General features: G+C 51.2%; 1 protein-coding gene across 4 annotated transcripts; it reads left to right on the top strand.

The window, feature by feature from the left end:
• The first annotated feature begins 4,011 nt into the window (after positions 1 to 4,011).
• On the top strand, positions 4,012 to 15,992 carry LOC120639788 (protein FAR1-RELATED SEQUENCE 9-like). Of its 4 annotated transcripts, none has more exons than XM_039915680.1 (7): positions 4,012 to 4,211; positions 12,459 to 12,577; positions 12,689 to 12,784; positions 12,980 to 13,039; positions 13,302 to 13,409; positions 13,506 to 13,589; positions 13,677 to 15,992. In XM_039915680.1, the coding sequence occupies exons 2-7, from the start codon at positions 12,467 to 12,469 to the stop codon at positions 15,657 to 15,659; spliced, it is 2,442 nt and encodes an 813-aa protein (XP_039771614.1). In that variant the 5' UTR covers positions 4,012 to 4,211; positions 12,459 to 12,466; the 3' UTR covers positions 15,660 to 15,992. The 4 variants fall into 4 exon arrangements, with proteins under 4 accessions (XP_039771614.1, XP_039771615.1, XP_039771616.1 ...); XM_039915681.1 differs by having other exon boundaries at positions 12,413 to 12,577; XM_039915682.1 differs by lacking the exon at positions 4,012 to 4,211 and having other exon boundaries at positions 12,235 to 12,466; positions 12,503 to 12,577.
• The last annotated feature ends 3,022 nt before the right edge of the window (positions 15,993 to 19,014 follow it).

Genomic DNA, 19,014 nt, shown 5'->3' with positions numbered 1-19,014 from the left:
GTAACACACATGGGGACTCTTTGCTACAATTTTTGAGATTTTTTGCCAGAGTATATATTTCATGAGGCTGCTCCACCACAGAACGGTCTTCGACCATCCTATATTCAAGGAACTGCTCCATCGTATACAACTCACTGCCGGCGTCAGACACTCCATATTGAGCCTCAAGAGCATCCCACAACGCTTTGCCAGTTGACAGCCGGACATAGGAATCCACCAGGTTTTCACCGATAACACTAATGACCAAGCCTCGAAAGAGGGTATCAGCCTCATCGAACGCACTCCCTTCCTCTGGAGTGAACTATTCAGCCTTACCCTCTTTTACATGGATCACTCTCGATATTGTTAACCATAGTATAAGCCGCTCTTGCCAACATTTGTAATTTGAACCATCAAAAGGTGGTGATTTGATTGATGCAGCAAAGCTAGATACCGAAAGCCTATTAACAAAATCAGGTTTTTGGATTGTTAGATAACTAGGCAATTTTCGGTATATTTTAATTCCAAATATTACTAGCAATTTCATGGCATAAATGAGTGATAATGTGTGAATAAGATATGTGCATGTGTTCATGTTATTCTTACTAATAAGCATAAACAGAAAGTTAAACCAGAATAAGTTTAGAGTGTAACCCAAGGCGGGACCAGTGCCGGAGGCACCGGTTGCGCCGTTACCAGCTTGAATAGACATGCTATTCGACTGGCCTTGCCTGAAGTAGCCGAACGATGTCGATGCAGGAAGAGGTCCACAGTGCAGTCCCACGAACAGGAAGTAGACGAAGTAGTCGTTCGTTCATGCCGGGAAGTAGACGAAGTAGTCGATCAGGGAGCGAGCAGTCGCGTCAAGACGCTCCCCAAAAACCTGATTGCCCGCATCCCGTGCAGGACCTTCAGCGAGCAGAGGTTCCGGAGGCCTGCTCTCGCTAGAGCTGTGCGCGCAGCACTAGCGATGGGAACGGCAGAAAGCAGCAGAGGGAGAAGGGAGAGGTCTCCTAAGCAGGAGTACCTGGATCAAGTGCTGAAGTGTGTGTAGATGAGAAGGGGTGGTTTATATAGGCGTGGAGGTGTCTCAGGTTCAACGAACTTAGATGTCGTAAAGAACTTTGATGAGCGGCAGTTACTGGTGTGATTCTCCAGTCATTACTGTCAACGTTTATTCTCTGTTTTAATGTTCTTAACAGCAAAATGCGGCCTCGACCCGGCTCAGCGAGATGAGCGAGCGCGCGCGTATGGTTCACCGACCTCCTCTTACCGGCTTCACAAGTGGTGTACACGAAGTCCACCCTTTAAGTCAGTTGAGATCCTCCTCAAATCCCGGTGTGGAATTAAGCAATTGATTCCATAGCATTTAATAGTGGACTTTAAATTCTTTTATTGTATTAATTAGAATAAATGGGCCAAGCCCATAATTCCAACAGAGCCACTAGCTGCTCGACGAAGATGTCATAGCCAAACCGTCTGCTGCACTCCAGAATCAGGGATCATCATGCCATCGCTGTCGTCTCCAACATTCAACCTTGCCAAGCACAAGGGCCACAGATGCCACACCGCAAGGGGCCAGCCACCATGGCTGCGTTTGCGGCAAGCCGCCACCAGCAAGCTGTTGCTGTGCTGCCTAGCAGAACTAGTCACTACCGCGCGTTCGCGCCGGTCTGGAAAGACCGCTGTCAACCCAGCCTTCACCGGCCACCGCAGTCTCCTTGTTGCCGAGGCAGTTCCTTCGCCGCCCATGCCTGCAATACCACCTACAACGCCTCGGTCGACATGCTACAAGCTGCTGCTGAGGCGCACACCACGTCACAACATCTAGCTCCTCCACCATGCGCCGCGACTCCGAAAGCCATCTTCACCACTGCCGTCATGCCCCGCCGCAGCCATCATCTTCAGCAGCCGCGACCGAGGCGAGTAAGAGGAGCCGACCCAGCGCCCTCATGGCCACATCATCAATTGATCCGCGGAACAACAGATCGCCGCCATGGTCGCGGATGCCGCCGGGGCGCCTAACATGTCCGCAGCCGCATAGGTCCTTCCCGCCGAGCTATGCCGGACCTCGCGCCCAAACCCCACCGCAGCTCGCACCACGAGGAGCGGAGATACCAGATCCAGCTTGGAACTACGCAGATCTAAGCACCCCAGCCATGGATTTGTGCCCACGTGGCGGCCCGCACCACAGCCGTCGTCATGATGCTCAAGAGAGACAAGGATGGTGAGAGGGGGCGAAGCTAGATGAAAGGGCTGAAAAGGGCCCGCTGCTGCCGTCATTGCCGCTGGACGGACATCCGCAGGCGAGCTCAGGTGGCAGCAGGGGGGGCGGCGCGGCGAATCGTGGGCGCTGCCCGTGTCACCCGTCGGGACGATGCGGGGGCAGTAAGTTTTTAATAGGTTCAGCATGTGGCATGTGATGAGGAACCGGAAAGCTAAATCTCACTCGAGTGATTTGGAGACTCTCTTCACTCAATTTTTTCCCCATCTACACCTTCTTCTCCAACTCCGGCGAGGTCAGGGTTCGGGTTAGGGTTGCGGGTTGCGGGGGGGGGGGGGGGGGCTGCTCACCACCGGCCTTAGAAGGAGGGCCGGCGGTGGTGGTGGGCGCGGGGACGGCGGAGGACGGCGGTTGGGCAGAGCCGGGGCGGGGGCGACGGCGGCAGGAGTCGGCTGCGGGAGGCGGCGGTGGGAGGGACCTATGCGGCGACAGGAGGGGCCGGCGCGGGCGCGCTAGGGCTGCGAGCGCCCCCGCGCCGGTGGGTGGCGGCGGGGCTGGGCGGCGGGGTGGGCAGGGGGGTGGCGTGGAAGGGGAGAAGCTGGAGGTAGAAGATAAAGGAGAGCCCTTGGATTGTAATCTAGTGGTCCAAAAGATTGAGTGAGAAGGGGGGATATTTTACTCAAGTGAGGGATAGACACTCCCGATGAGAAAACCTAGAGAAAATTTGAAGACTTTATGGGAAAAGGACTTATAATGGAAGCTAAGCTGGCACGTCTGATTATAAATTGTTTAACTAAAGAAGAATTTCAGAATGGTTGGAACTTGGAAAGCAATGCTTTGAGACATATGATTCACCACCAAATGAAGACTTAAACTCATGGATCAGACAAGAATAATGTGGGTGCCAGTGTACTTCAAACATATCTTTTCTCCATTTTTACTATCCACTGGACGTAGTGAGAGCACAGATACAATATTCAAGGAGTAATGTCTACGACTGCGGATCGGAAGGATGCCATAGCAAACTTCTTCTGTTAGTACGACATCTTCTAGAAGGAGGTGGTTGCTAGCACTTAAGATGAATATAGACTTGTCTACACACATAAAGCCAACGTACTGCACGAGGCAACCACCAGAAAGGTTTGGAGGTACCGCAGGAAAAATAATAGAAGAACTTGTTCAAGATGATCATCGATTGTCGTTATTTCTCGTGCTGCCGAGATATGTACGCGGAAAGAAAACAAACCATGGCTTTCAAATTAAATTCCAAATTAGTAGAATATATGGAAAGATATCAGCATATAATAAAAATCGATGATTGATTAAAGTCTGCAAAAAAAAGAGGAAAATTGATTAGCGTCCAAGGATACTTGATTGGCGTCAGTATAAGGAAAGTGAAAATTTGATTGGTGGGCGCTTAAGAAAACAAACATTATATGAGCTGGATGAAAAAAGATTTGGCTTTTCGTTCGAAACATTTTAGATTCTCTAAAAATTTGAATCTCCACCCGTTTCATCAAACCTGTAGATCTGACACGTAGATTCATCAAAATATGGATCTCCATCACTTTTGTCAGACCTCGAGACCTGCCATGTGGACCACCTGTCAAGGATACCACCTGTCAAGGATACAATAATAAGTGTAATATACATAAAAAATTATTTTTAATGTTTTTATTTTTTATAGTATAGATTAAACTATATTTTTAGTAAAATTTTGGTGAAACAGCGCGTGCTGTTTTAAATGAAATGGCAAAACACAAACAGGACAGAGAGAGACCAGGGCAAAGCCATCCAGTCGGGGTCCAGCCCAACCCGGCCCGCATCGGCACGCCGCATCGGCACGCATGAACCCTAACTCTCCCATCCATAACTCCTCCCGAGCGAGCGCGGCGCAGCAATCCAGCGCGCGGGCGGCGTCTGGCGCTTCGGGTGGCGGCTCGGTGCTCGGGTCGGCAGTCAGAGACGGCGACAGGCTCAACCCGCAGCTAACTCGTAGCCGGCAGAGGTTAATAAATTCCTCATCCCCAAATCCCCATTGTTAATTTGTTTTGAACAGGGAACTTAGAATCGAAAACCACATATCTTACCCCTGCGACTTCTCTTCAGTCGCGCAGCATTAGATCAATGGATTTTTTGGATCCACACCATTACAATTTTCGAAGTTCGGAGAAACGCCATTACTATTCGTTTATTTCGAAACATACCGTTACAATTTTTTGTTTCTCACAAAAATGCCACAGAATACGTATGGAGACAATATGGGCCCAGTTGCAAGTGTATCCGAATATGTATATTGCATTGAAGGCCCTCTCTTCTACCACTGACTCGCGGGCCCCACATGTCATCTTCTTCCTCCTCCTCTCGCCATCTTCCCATTGCTGAGCCGCATCCACCATCGTCGATGGTGAGCAGCAGCACGTCGCTAGGCGGGCGAGCAGCCGCACGTCGAGCTCCGCGTCGGCCACGTCCGCCGCCGGCCCCTTGCTCCGCGTTGCGCGCTCAGCCCGCTGCCATGTCCGCCGCCGGCCCCTTACTCCGCGTCGCGAGCTCCGCCCGCTCGCTAAGCCTGGAGGAGCAGGGGAAGCTGACGGCCGACGAGGTGGACATCGCGAACCTGGACCTGCGTGAGGGCCGGGGAGCGCATGTTCAAGGCCGTCGAGGACGACAACGAGCGCCTGCTCCGCCGTTTCTGGGACCGCTTCCACCTGTGAGTTGCCTCAATTTGCAGTCGTGCCCTGCTGCTGCAGTGTTTTGGAATTGGAATTCGATCGCTCGGTCGAGATAGAAGCTAATTGAATCGGTGTGCTTGCAGGGTGGGCATCGAGCTCCCCCAGATCGAGGTGCGCTACGAGCACCTGTCCGCCCGCTCACTCAGCCTCCCTCTCCCTCCCTGGCTTGGCCTCACGTAGATCCGGTGGTTGGCGGCGGAGCGCTCTCGGCGGCGGGCGGGGGACCTGGCGCAGGCGCATCGCGTCGACCAGCAGCTCGCCGCCGCCGCCGAGCCACCCGAGCTCCGTGCCTTCGCCATTGACAGCCATGGATGGTGCTCACCAAGACGAGAGAAGAGGAGGAAGAAGATGACATGTAGGGCCCGCGAGTCAGTGATAGGAGAGAGGGCGTTCAATGCAATATACGTATTCGTGTACACCTGCAGCTGGGCCCAGGTTGTCTTCATATGTATTCTGTGGCATTTTTGTGAGAAGCGAAAAATTGTAATGGTATGTTTCGAAATAGATGAATAGTAATGGCGTTTCTCCAAACTTCGAAAATTGTAATGGTGTGGATCCAAAAAACCCTAGATCAATGCATCTCTTTCAATCTTGTCACAACATGCGAAACTTGTTGATATCCAATGTTGTCCCTGCTACCACTAACTCACAAATCTGTGATTTGTTATTCAATGATTCCTTTTTTGTACATCGCTTGTCAATTAGGCCCCGTTTGGCAGGGTTCCCCGGACGGCTCCAAAACCGGCTTCGTCCGGAGCCCTGCCAAACGGTGCTTCACCCGCGGCTCCGGCTCTGGAACGCTTCTGGAGCCCCGCGTTTCCCGCTCACTGGAGCTCTTCAGGGCAGGTGGAGCCACGTTTTCGTGGCTCCGCCTTGCTTTTTTCCAACGATACCCCCGGTACTCGCGGCGGCCGAGAGAGAGAGGAGGTGGGGCGGAGGCGGCCGGGGCCGGAGCGCGCGGCCTGGGTGGGGCGGAGGCGCCGGAGTGCACGGCCTGGGCGGGGCGGGGCGGAGGCGGCCGGGGCGGGGCGGGGCGGAGGCACCGGAGCGCGCAGCCTGGGCGGGGCAGAGGCAGCCGGAGCGCCGGCGGCGGGAGGGAGGGCGAGGAGGCCGGCGGTAGAGGAAGCTGGCGGCGGCGGGGGCTGAGGTAGCCGGCGGTGTGGAGCTCGAGAAGGAGAGGACGGTAGAAAGGTGGAGGAGAATTAATAAGGAGGAGAGGAGGGGGGGGGAAAAAGAAAACGGGAGGAAAAGGTAAAAAGAGAGGAAAAAATAAAAAGGAAAAAAGAAGAAAAAAATATAAGAAGGGTAATCTAGACATTTTACTGTCTCATTCCAACAGGTGAAGCCGTTTTGCCAAACGTTTTCCAAAACGGCTTCTTTTATAGCAGAGAAGCCGCTCCACCGAAGAAGCTGGAGCTGGAGCCGTTTTCGGTGGAGCCGGAGCTCTGCCAAACAGGCCCTTAATCTGCATCACCAATCTTCGCTTCGGTGTCTTTAATTGGTACTGTGCAGAGTGTTGCCCATGCCTGTCCTCGAACTCACCTCTGTGCCCTCGCATAAAATGGTTTATTAATTGGCCGGGAAGGAAATTTGAAGTAGAAAATAATTATCAAAGAGTTAAATTGTTCGCGGTGAGTGGGATTTTTTTTTCTGTTGGGGTTGGACATTACGGCGCAGCAAAGGAGCATGGCTTTTGTGGGCATTGTTCTCAAGGCGGTAAGGCGGACGCCTAGCAAGGTGGGGCGGCTGGACGCCTAGGCGAGCAAGGCGGGCGCCTAGGCGAGCAAGGCGCAAATTGGTGGACAGCGCATGGACGCCTAGGCGTCGCCTTGAGAACAATGTTTGTGGGTTCATGACTTCCTGTGGTGAGGATCGTTCAGCATATCTAGAACAACAGATTCTAGTTCTAGATCGAGTGCTGGTTGGTTGCCTTTGAATTACATTTCCCTGGTTTGATATAGAAGCCAATTATTGTGGTCCTTGAGGGTGAAATATACCCCTTGTTAGTTGGTTCCATTTCAGGCTAAACGTGGTTTTCAGACAAATCAGTGTTCCTATATGTCTTGCTTTCCAAGCTTCTGAGTATGAAGGGTCTGCTTTTATTTTGTTGTCTGTGTAAGACATAATCTGCAGCTGCCCTCATTTGATCTTGGTCAAGGTACCGCAGGCAGTCTGCAGTTGCTTGCAGCAATCCTTGACTTATGGCACTAGGCCACTATTGTACAAATAGTGATAGAAGTTATCAGCCATGCTGCTAGTGGCATGATCTGAGCAGTACTAGGTAGTGGAGCTGTACTCAGCTCTAACTGGTAGCACCTTAGAGTAGCAAGCAATGGTGTACAAATATGAAGGCAATGCAATGAGAAAAAGGCAGTTCATTGTGCCACATTCTAGTGTTCAGCTCTCAGCCAACGCAGAGAGCAGAGTGCGTGTGTGAGCAGAGGAGCTTAGCTCTTCTTCTACCTTGGAGCAGAGGAGAGGGAGTGAAGGTGAGCAGGTTGCTTACCTGGCCCTTGAGTTGCAGGGGCCAACACGTGGCATCAGAGCCGTACGGTGTCGTTCCGGCCCAGCGGCTGAACGATGGCTGGCGAAGACTCCCCGGCGTCCAGTGCAGGCGACAAGGGGAAGGATGTCTCGGAGGTTGTGATCAGGACGGTGCGGGAGACGAGCTCGCGGGACTGGCCGCAGCTCACTCGCACCAACTATGGCGAGTGGGTGGTGCTGATGAAGTGGCGGCTCAAGGCGCGCACGCTCTGGACGGCCGTGGAAGTCGGCACCAAAGAAGAAGATGAAGACGTCCAGGCCATGGACGCACTGCTGTCATCCACGCCACCAGAGTTCCACGAGGCCATCGGCAACAAGCAGACGGCGAAGGAGGCGTGGGACATGCTTGCTTCATTCCGCGTTAGCTCGGATCGAGCCAAGAGGGCCAAGGCGCAGCAGCTGCGCAGGGACTTCGACGACTTGAAGTTCCGCCACGGCAAGGCTGTGGAGGACTTTGCGCTCCGTCTCCAGTCGTTGGCGAGCCAGTTGGCAACGCTGGGGAAGAAGTTGGAGGAGGAGAACGTCGTCTGCAAGCTGCTCCGCGCGTGCCCGGCCAAGTACAGCCAGATGGCGGTTACAATCGAGGCCACCTTGGACCTGGATCAGGTCTCGCTCGAGGACGTCGTCGGTTGACTTCGCCTGGCCGAAGGGCGTTCTGATGCGCCGCTGGAGCGGAAGGAGGAGAGCGGCAAGTTGCTGCTCACCGAGGAGGAGTGGAACGCGCGCATGAAGCGGCGGACCGGGGAGAACTCCTCAAGCCGCGGCGGGAACGCCGGCGGCAACAAGGCGCGCGGGAAACCGCACGGGAAGGGGAAAAAGAAGAAGAACTTCGACCCCGATGCCTGCCGCAAGTGCGGCAAGATAGGGCACTGGGCTGAGGAGTGCCCGGAGCGGAAAGAGAAGAAGGAGGAGGCCCACCTAGCTCAAGAAGAGAGCGACGACGACCACGCGCTGTTGATGGCGCAGTACTGCGCGCTGCAGGATGGCGAAGCAGAGGAGGCGGACACGGAGCAGAGGACTGCGCCGCAGCCCGTCAACCTTGACGAGCCAAAGGCGCGGGTGCTGCTGGGCGCGGTCGGCGACGAGCTGGAGCAGAGGTGGTACCTGGACTCTGGGGCCAGCAACCACATGACGGGGAGCAGGACCGCTTTCTCTGATCTCGACGAAAGCAAGACCGGGACGGTCAAGTTCGGCGATGGCTCGCGGGTCATCATCCGCGGGCAGGGCACGGTCCTCTTCAGGTGCCGCAACGGCGAGCACCGCGCACTCCAGGACGTGTATTATATTCCCCAGCTGCGCTCAAACATTGTGAGCTTGGGGTAGCTGGATGAGCACGGGTCGGAGGTGCTCATCAAGGCCGGAGTACTGAGCATCAGGGACCGGGAACGGCGTCTTCTCGCCAAGATAACACGTTCCCGTAACCGGCTTTATCTCCTGGATTTGAAGGTGGAGCAGCCGGTGTGTCTCGCGGCGGCGTGCACGGAGGAACCATGGCTGTGGCATGGGAGGTTCGGCCATTTGAGCTTCGAGGCGCTTGGACGCCTGGGCAAGATGGTGACCGGGCTGCCGCAGATCAAGCACATCGACGAGCTCTGCGACAGCTGCCTGGCCGGGAAGCAGAGGCGTCTGCCGTTCCCAAAGGCGGCCAAGTACCGGGCGCAGGAGGTGCTCCAGCTGGTCCACGGGGACTTGTGCGGGCCCATCACGCCGGCGACGCATGGTGGTCGGAGATACTTCCTCCTGCTCGTGGACGACTGCAGTCGGTTCATGTGGCTGCAGCTCCTGACGAGCAAAGATGAGGCGGCGGAGGCCATCAGGCGCTTCAAGGCGCGGGCAGAGGCGGACTCCGGGAAGAGGCTGCGCGTCCTCAGGACCGACCGTGGTGGCGAGTTCACGGCGGTGGAATTCACCAGCTACTGCGCAGGAGAGGGAGTGGCGCGTCAACTGACGGCGCCATATTCGCCGCAGCAGAATGGCGTAGTCGAGCGGCGCAATCAAACCATCGTTGGGATGGCACGCTCGATGATGAAGGCAAAGGCGATGCCGGCGGAATTCTGGGGCGAGGCGGTGAGCACGGCGGTGTTCATCTTGAACCGCTCACCGACCAAGGCCCTGAAGGGGACGACGCCGTATGAGGCGTGGCATGGGCGTAAGCCCAACGTCTCGTACCTACGCACGTTAGGCTGCATCGGGCATGTGAAGACAGTCAAGCCAGGCCTTGGGAAGCTTGAAGATCGGAGCACCAAGATGGTGTTCCTGGGCTATGAGGATGGGACGAAGGCCTATCGGCTCTACGACCCGGCCCGGGGGAAGGTGGTGGTGTCCCGGGATGTCGTTTTCGACGAGGCGGCGGCATGGAGATGGAGCAAGCCCGCGGCAGGGGAAGCAGAGGGGTCCGGCGGCGGCTTGACGGGCGAATTCATCGTCGACCAGCTGGTGATCGAGCGCCGGAGTGGCCCAGAGGAGGCTGCGCAGGAGCCAGGGGCGGAGGCGGTGGAGCCTCCAAGTCCTGGCACGGCGGAGGTTCCGCCAAGTCCTGGCGCGGCGAGTTCAGCGTCCCCAGCCTCCCCTGTTTTTCTAGAACAGGGGACCCCGACAGCGGCGGCGGATCTTGAGTTAGCATCCCCCCATCTTCCTACTCGGAGTTCGTGGATGCCTACCACGACGGAGAGGAGCTCCGATTCAGGCGAGTGGACGACGTCATCGGTGATGCAGAGCTGCCGGGGCTGGCCTTGCGTCTCACCGATCCAGAGCTCATGCTGATGAGCGCGGAGGAGCCGGCCACGTTCGCTGTTGCGGAGCGTGACGCGGACTGGCGGAAGGCCATGATGGAGGAGATGCGGTCAATCGAGGACAACCGCACCTGGGAGCTGGTCGATTCGCTGGCGGGATGCCGGCCGATTGGCCTGAAATGGGTCTACAAGGTAAAGCGGGACGAGCGCGGCGCCATTGTCAAGCACAAGGCTCGGCTCATTGCCCGTGGCTTTGTGCAGCGTGAAGGGATTGATTTCGAGGAGGTGTTCGCGCCGGTGGCTCGGATGGAATCGGTGCGGTTGCTGCTAGCTCTTGCGGCGGCAAAGGACTGGCAGGTCCATCACCTCGATGTCAAATCGGCGTTCTTGAACGGCGACCTGGAGGAGAAGGTCTACGTCAAGCAGGCGCCGGGCTTCGCGGTGCCGGGGGCAGAGCACAAGGTGCTCCGGCTGCGGAAGGCTCTGTATGGGCTGCGCCAAGCTCCCAGGGCGTGGAACGCCAAGCTCGACACCACCATGGGTGAGTTTGGGTTCGCACGCTGCGCCATCGAGCATGCGCTGTACACACGACGACGGGGGAAGGAAGAGCTCATCGTCGGCATGTACGTGGACGACCTGATCGTCACCGGAGCTCGGGCGCAGGACATTGAAGCGTTCAAGTGCGAGATGGCGGCTCGTTTCAAGATGAGCGATCTCGGGGCACTCTCCTACTACCTCGGCATCGAGGTAAAGCAGGGGAGGGACTCCATCGCGCTGGGTCAGCGCGCCTATGCGCTCAAGCTGCTGGAGCGGGCCGGGATGACGGGCTGCAAACCCATGGCGACGCCGATGGAGGAGCGGATCAAGCTGTCGAAAAACAGCACGGCGGCGAGGGTGGATGCAACGCGTTACCGGAGCATCGTCGGCGGGCTGTGGTGGCTGACGCATACTCGGCCGGACATCACGTTCGCGGTCGGGTATGTGAGCCGCTTCCTCGAAGACCCGCGGGAGGACCACTGGACAGCAGTCAAGCGGGTGCTGCGCTACGTCCAGGGCTCTCTGGACATGGGCGTCGTCTTCCCCAGGCACGGCGGGCTTCAGCTGACAGCGTTCAGCGATGCGGACATGGCTGGAGATGTGGATGGACGGAAGAGCACCACAGGTGTGCTCGTCTTCCTCGGAGCCGCACCGGTGGCTTGGCAGTCACTGAAACAGAAGGTGGTGGCGCTGTCAACCTGTGAATCAGAGTACATTGAAGCGGCCACCGCGGCGTGCCAAGTCGTTTGGCTGCGCCGGCTGTTGGGTGAGCTCACTGGCGCTGAAGCTCGTCCGCTAGCACTAAAGGTGGACAACCAGCCGTCCATTGCGCTGGCAAAGAACCCCGTCCTCCACGACCGAAGCAATCACATCGATGTGAAGTTCCATTTTCTTCGGGACTGCGTCGATGGGGGGCACCTTGTCATCGAGTTCGTCGACACCGGACGGCAACTCGCTGACATCCTCACCAAGTCGCTCGGGCGTCTTCGGTTCTCGGAATTGAGGAAGATGATCTGCATGGATGAGGTCCAGGGCTAGCAGCAGGATTAGGGGAAGTAATGTAAGACATAATCTGCAGCTGCCCTCATTTGATCTTGGTCAAGGTACCGCAGGCAGTCTGCAGTTGCTTGCAGCAATCCTTGACTTATGGCACTAGGCCACTATTGTACAAATAGTGATAGAAGTTATCAGCCATGCTGCTAGTGGCATGATCTGAGCAGTACTAGGTAGTGGAGCTGTACTCAGCTCTAATTGGTAGCACCTTAGAGTAGCAAGCAATGGTGTACAAATATGAAGGCAATGCAATGAGAAAAAGGCAGTTCATTGTGCCACATTCTAGTGTTCAGCTCTCAGCCAACGCAGAGAGCAGAGTGCGTGTGTGAGCAGAGGAGCTCAGCTCTTCTTCTACCTTGGAGCAGAGGAGAGGGAGTGAAGGTGAGCAGGTTGCTTACCTGGCCCTTGAGTTGCAGGGGCCAACAGTCTGGTCTCTGAAGTGCGGCTCTAGCATGCTAAATAACTTGTGGTGAATTCCCTCGTGCTGCATTTACCAATATGACTACTGTTGCTGTTGTATACATGTCTGGTAGTCTCTATTGGCATCAATAGCTTTATGTGGACCCTTTTGCTTGATGCATGTCAATCCACAATGCCTATCTTCCTGATAGAAAGCTAAAAATAATGGCGTAAACCTATGTATATTGGGTGAGACAGAAGAAAAGATGGATCTGCATGCGGTTGAGACCAGCAAGAAAAAGATGGAGAGAGGTGCAGAATCAAGCCCCATGCTGCCTGCTCAAACTATGGCTGAGAGGAATTTGAAATCTTACCAGGTAAGTACACTGAAATTTCTAATGCCCACTCTGTGATTCTTGAAGCAATCTTAAATTTAGATTTGTCTCATCAGAAGTAATAAAATTAAACATTCTTGCTAATATTTTCAGGAAATGAGTGATGCTAATGGAGAATTGGGAATGCGTCAAGGGAATGAACCAGCAAATGGAGAACCTTGTGGCCTCGTGGCGTCCGCTATGAATAAGGTCAGCTGATCTCCAAACAAAAAATAACAAAACTCACCAGTCTTTAGATGTAGTTATTGTGAAGCTAGAAAATTGACCTGTTGTGATTTATCAAGATAATAATGAGGCAATCCATATTCTGATGATACTTTGTACTGCTGAACATAAGGAAAATAAAAATGGATTTGCATCTATCTTATTAACCTGACATTGCAGGTCCATGAAACACGGAAAGAAGCAGAAGAGGAAGCAGACATGCCAATGGTAGAAATGGAGGTATGTGAAAAAGGAATGCGCTCATGATGTTAACTAGCTATGAACTTGACATATCAGATGTGCAAATCTTCCATGTATATTTTTTATATTTATCCAGATAATGCATTGAATCGTTCCATTTATATTACCAAATTGTTCCCTTCCATTTTATAACAAAGACATTGCAGCAGAGGAACCTATTAGGAGGTTACATCATTTTCATTTGAATAAAACACTACAGAAGTTTTAAAATACCAAAAACTTGATATTTTGATATATGCAGAATACAAGCAGAGGGGACACAGATTTGGAAGAAAGATATGGAATCATACTTGCTCCTGAACATGAGGTTAGAGAACATGGAAATCTTACAAGTCAAGAAAGCTTGGAGGTATGATTTAAATATTCATTGCCACATAGTTTACAAGACCAAAGAAATTGTATGAAATAAATATTAGAGACTAATTTTCACTGGCGTTTTCAACAGTCACCTGTTTTCCTATGGAATGATACCGAAATGAACAGGCAATCAGAAATACAGGTCCTGGGAGCTGGAGAGACATTTGTTCAGGTATGTATATGCCAAAATTCCATTGCATGGTTAAAATTGTTGAACATTACTTTTCTTAGGAAGGTATGAACATTTTTTAAACTGCAGGAGCTGGGCCAAGAGAATGGGAATGTCGTCCTAAATGAAGGAGATGAAGACCTCAATGAATGCCAAAAGGATCAAGCTGATGCAGAAGCTGATGGTGATGAAGACTATATGTTTCCTAGTCCAGAAGAAATGGAGAAGGCTAGGCCTCCAGAGGTTGGCATGGTATTTTCCACACTACAAGATGCTCATCGTTTCATCAGTGTCTATGGGCAAGTTACTGGATTCGCTGTGATTAAAGGAACGAATTACAAGCACAAGAAGATAACATTTGTGTGCAACAAAAGTAGGAAAGCAAGAGAGACTGATACAAGACAGAGGAAGCGGAGAAGAGATGCCGTTGAACACACTCAATGTCGCATGAAGGTGACTGTGAAACTTGTTGCTGACAGATGGGAGGTTACAGCAGCTATGAATGAGCATAACCACCCACTTTGGTGTTCGCCCTTGTTGACCAGATTTTTCATGAGCCACAAGGACATGTCGGATGAAGAGAGACACTTCTCAAGAATATTGCAGGAAAGCAGAATTAAGCCAGCAAAGATAATGGAAATTTTCAGGAAATTACAGGGGAGATTCAAGAATGTACCTGTCAGGAAAGTGGATGTCAACAGCTTGAAACAGTCTGGCAGACTGATGAAGGCTAGGAATACAGATATTGGAAGTACACTAGAGCATGTGAGAAGATTGCAAAAGGAGCAACCTGGGTTCTACTACGCTCTGAGGACTGATGAAGATAGCACTATAAGAAGTATCTTTTGGACTGATGCGCGAGCTAGACTTGGTTATGCTTTATATGGAGATTTCATTCATTTTAATACAACTTACAGAACCAATGCACACCACATGCCGTTTGCGTCATTAATTGGAATTAATGGGCATGGTAAGCCAACTGTATTTGGTTGGGCTTTGCTTGAAAATGATGAGGCAGAGACATTCTCCTGGTTATTCAGGACATTCTTAGATGTGATGGATGGCAAGAAACCAAGTATTGTAATTACACATCAGGATTCAGCTATACTGAAATCAATTGCAGAGGTGTTCCCTGCAGTTTTTCATCGGTTCAGCATGTGGCATGTGGTGAGGGAAGCTGCAGCAGAAGTTGAAGGTTTTATGGTTAACAGACCTGGAATGGAAGCTGAGCTGACACGTCTTATTACAAATTCTTTAACTACTGAAGAATTTGAGAATGGTTGGAAAGGAATGCTTGAGAAATATACTGCAGAATTGAATGAACACTTGAAGCACATGTATTGGACAAGGTCTATGTGGGTGCCAGTTTACTTCAAACATGTATTTTGCCCATTTATGCGTTCCTTTGGACATTGTGAGAGCACTTATTCAATTTTCCAGGACTATGTTCTGCAAGAGGATACTATAGAAACCTTCATCAGTCAGTATAACATTTTCCAATATGAGGCTGTTAGCATTGATAGATTTGAGTCAACTCTGCAAAAGCCAATATACTGTACTAGGCAACTAATAGAAAGGCGTGCAGCCGAAATTTACACAATGGGGCTGTTCTTGAAATTTCAGAAAGAGCTACTTGATGCATCAGCTTTCAATGTTTTCGAAAAGGAGAAAGACACACTCTATACAGTGCAGAGAGTCGTGGACTATGAGGATGCTGAATTTCCCAACGATTCCTTCACTATTGAAGTTGACATGAAAATTAAGACATTTAACTGCATATGTTCAAAGTTTGAGCGAGATGGAATACTTTGTTGCCATGTTCTTAGGCTCTTCACCCAGTTTGGAATAAACGAGATACCCGAACACTACATCAAGCAGAGGTGGACAAAGAAGTTCAGGGAGCAGGAGTTACAAAAACTTTGCATAGAAAAGACACAAAATTCACTGAGATATGCTATGCTTATGAATAGGATGGCCGAAACTTGTGCTTCTGTAAGCAAGGATCCAAGTCAAAGTCAAATATTCTTGGAAGAGCTTGAAAGGATCCAGCAGAAGATGTCAAGCAGAGCATAGCTCGCTGATGGCACGGGTGAAAGAACTACACAAGAAGACGAATGGAAGCAACGCAAATGGTGAGGAAAAGAGGGAGCACAAGAGATCTTGTGCATGCATGATCAGTACAAGAAGCACTGTAACACATAGCTTTAAATCAGTTGTTTTATTAGCTGGTTTGTTTAGGGGACAACTCATTAGTTTGTGGCAAGCCGTTTGAGATAACTATTTTTTTTTTGTGAAAAACTAGATATTAGCAGTTTGAGGTGGAATATATCTTGGTGTCAACTGGTCTTGTCGACCCTACCCGGTTTTGGGATTAGTGACGATGTGAGTGTGATGACATTTTTTTTTTTCCGAACTGAGGCTTCACCCTGTTTCCGTTAAGAGCATCCCAATAGTTCCTAATATTTTCTTCCCAAGATTTGTTATTTGCCAACTAAAATAGTTATGGGGAGGCAAAAAAGAGTTCATCTCCAATAGTTTCTTATTTTTACTTCCAAAAATAAAAAGTTTGGCCCCACAAGACTAATTCCGCCGAAAATGTTGTGCTCCCGTGGTTTATCTCGCGGTGCGCCTTCTTTTTTCGCCTCCTGCTGCTTGCTTGGCGAGCGTGGTTAGCTGTCGCTTCAGGCGACACTTGAAGGAAGCGCAAAGGACGGCTGTTTTTTATGTGCGTGGTTCCTATGGGCGCGGATGTAGTTTTGTGCTATAAATTAGGCCCATTAACATAAATGTTGCTAGCTAAGTAGGAGAGAATCTGTGAATACATACACAAGTAGACAAGATTGCTGATGTAACCCACATGTAGGGATGCAAGCGGCAGCCCACAAAACCCACATGTAGGCTTAATTAAGTGGGTTGCCGTAATAACCCACGAAAATTTAACCTATATGTGGGTTCGTGGGCTAGCCCACTTGCATCCCTACCCACATGCATGCAAATCTTACATTAAAAAAAAAGCTATAACTATTAAACCAAGATCCATATAAAATTCGGATTATACCATTACCTTTTTTATGGTAAGATCTTTAAATAATATTTTTTAATATTAAATAATATTTTTTAATATTAAATAATTTGTTTTAGTTACTAAGAACAAATAATTTGACAACATGAACAAATAATTATTTTTAGCAACAAAAAATTACACATAACGAACAAGTAACAATGTACAACCAACAAAACGTTAAATATCACGAATATTTGATTGTATAGACTAAATAATAGCAAAATATCGTAAACAAATGAGTCAAAATGAGTCCACATGACTGAACCATTTAATCTGCCAAGCGAACAAATAAATTATACACCTAGAACAATTAAATTATGAACACATAACATAATATTACTATCTATAAAACATTAATGGAAAGATTGAACAACAAGGAGCAACGACAGAATATAAAAGATATAATAAGGAGGATAGGTACATAAATAATAGGTAAAAAGAATGTAATAAGAAATTAAAGAATAAAAGAAAATTCATGATGGAAGAAAGGACCTGGGTCCCCTAACAAAAGAGGTTCCCACCATTCACCACAGCCCAGCAATCGGCCCGAGAAGGGCCCAGACAAACTATAGTAGCCACGCACGGCGCGGCCGGCACCCGACCGCACTAGAGGAGGAGGGGACATGCGGCAACCCCCCGACCGCGGGGCACGCACGGGAGTAATCCCTATCTTGCTTGGCAAGGAGACGACCCGGGGTGAGGGAGTGGCGGCCACGCCTGCCCCCCATGACGCCGTACGCGCCGCCCACTCCCGCAGAGCGCGTCCGCGCGGAGAGCCCACGGGGGCGAGGACGAGCAGCCCGCGATGATGGCGGAGCCCGACGGGGCAGATCCATCCATCCCAGGGCATCCTCCTCCCAGATCCGCGGCGGCGGGGGCAGCGCACAGCCTACGGAGCCGGAGCCCCCACGGCGGCGAGGACGGAGCCCGCGGGGGCGGCGGCCCGCGGCGACGGCGGCGCTCGCAGCCTGCGGTGCCGAGGACGGAGCCCGCGGGGGCGGCGGCCCGCGGCGACGGCGCCCGCGCTCGCGGCGGATGAGCACAGGGGCGCGGGGGCGATGAGCTTGGCGGGCCCAGAATGGGCCTGCCGGGCTTTTTTTTTAATTTTGTTTTATTAACCGAGGCAGGCAGCAAAACCGCCTCGGTTAATGCCTGATTAACTATGGCGGTGGCTCCGAGGCGGTTGCGAAAACCGCCTCGGTTAATGCTTTTTGTAGTAGTGAAAGGGACCAGCAACTCCAACCCCATCTACGACGATGAATTTACCCCACAATCACCTGATTGGACATCCGATCAGGAGGTTGCAGAATTCCTAGAGGAACTCGATTGTCCAAAAGAATTTGACAACCTTGATGAGTGGTAAGATGACGTTGACATGTTTGTGGAAGGGTTGTCTAACCCACATAAAATCAATGAACTCTAGCAGCAATCCAAGGCAAAGAAGCTCTGGGACAATTTCCAGGCAACCTGCCAGCACCTTGAGAAGAACAACCCTTGACTTGATCGATCGGGTATCTCTCTTTCAGGGTACGATCCGATAGGCGACAGTGTCTCGGTCATCGATTACATGAATCGATGGACCAACTCCAAAACTGGTACTACGCTTCCAGACTCTCCGACCTCAACTACAAAAACTTTTGAACCAGCTGAAAATACATCAACATATGATAAAAGAGCCCTGAAGGAGCCAGAAGGCTTAACTCCAATCCAATCTTTTACATATTTGATGAATGAAAACGCACTTAGAATGGAGATGGGCATACCACTCATCCCACATCCTAAGCATACGATCTTAGAAATCCACGACCATGACGAATCCGACTCCTCTAATTTAGATGAAGACTCGGAAGACCCAATCCAATCAGGACAAATGACTGATAGCGGCAAACCACTCGAAGCCAAGTCCAATTCAACAAAGGACGCTCAACCCGATCAGGACTCTACCAAAACCATGGTTATAAGAGCAACCCCTCAAGGAAGGACGGTGCGCTGGGAGAAATTGGGGCTCCATAATCAATCTGCAGAGAGGTTCTACCTCCAGGTTGATGAGCTCTTGTTCCAGACAGGCACATTGATTCCTCCACCAGAAGACGAAGGTCCACAAGATATCGAAGATCTTTGCCGCAAGGTCCACTACAAGACATGGTACCTTTTATGACGGTTTGATTACGTCACAAGTAGGAGTTGTTTTGTCATGATCCATGATCCATGATGTCTTCATGACGAAAAATGCATCATCACAAAAGGTCCGTGTATTAGACACCTTCTGTGATGAAACACTTAAAAAATGTCACAAACTTAGTGACAAACACTTCATCGTCACAAACAATTATGACGATCCAAACTATCATAATATCAAACCAA

The sequence above is a fragment of the Panicum virgatum genome, chromosome 7K (genome assembly GCF_016808335.1).
Source record: "Panicum virgatum strain AP13 chromosome 7K, P.virgatum_v5, whole genome shotgun sequence".
Lineage (NCBI taxonomy): Eukaryota > Viridiplantae > Streptophyta > Magnoliopsida > Poales > Poaceae > Panicum > Panicum virgatum.
This window is presented reverse-complemented; position numbering and strand designations above follow the sequence as displayed.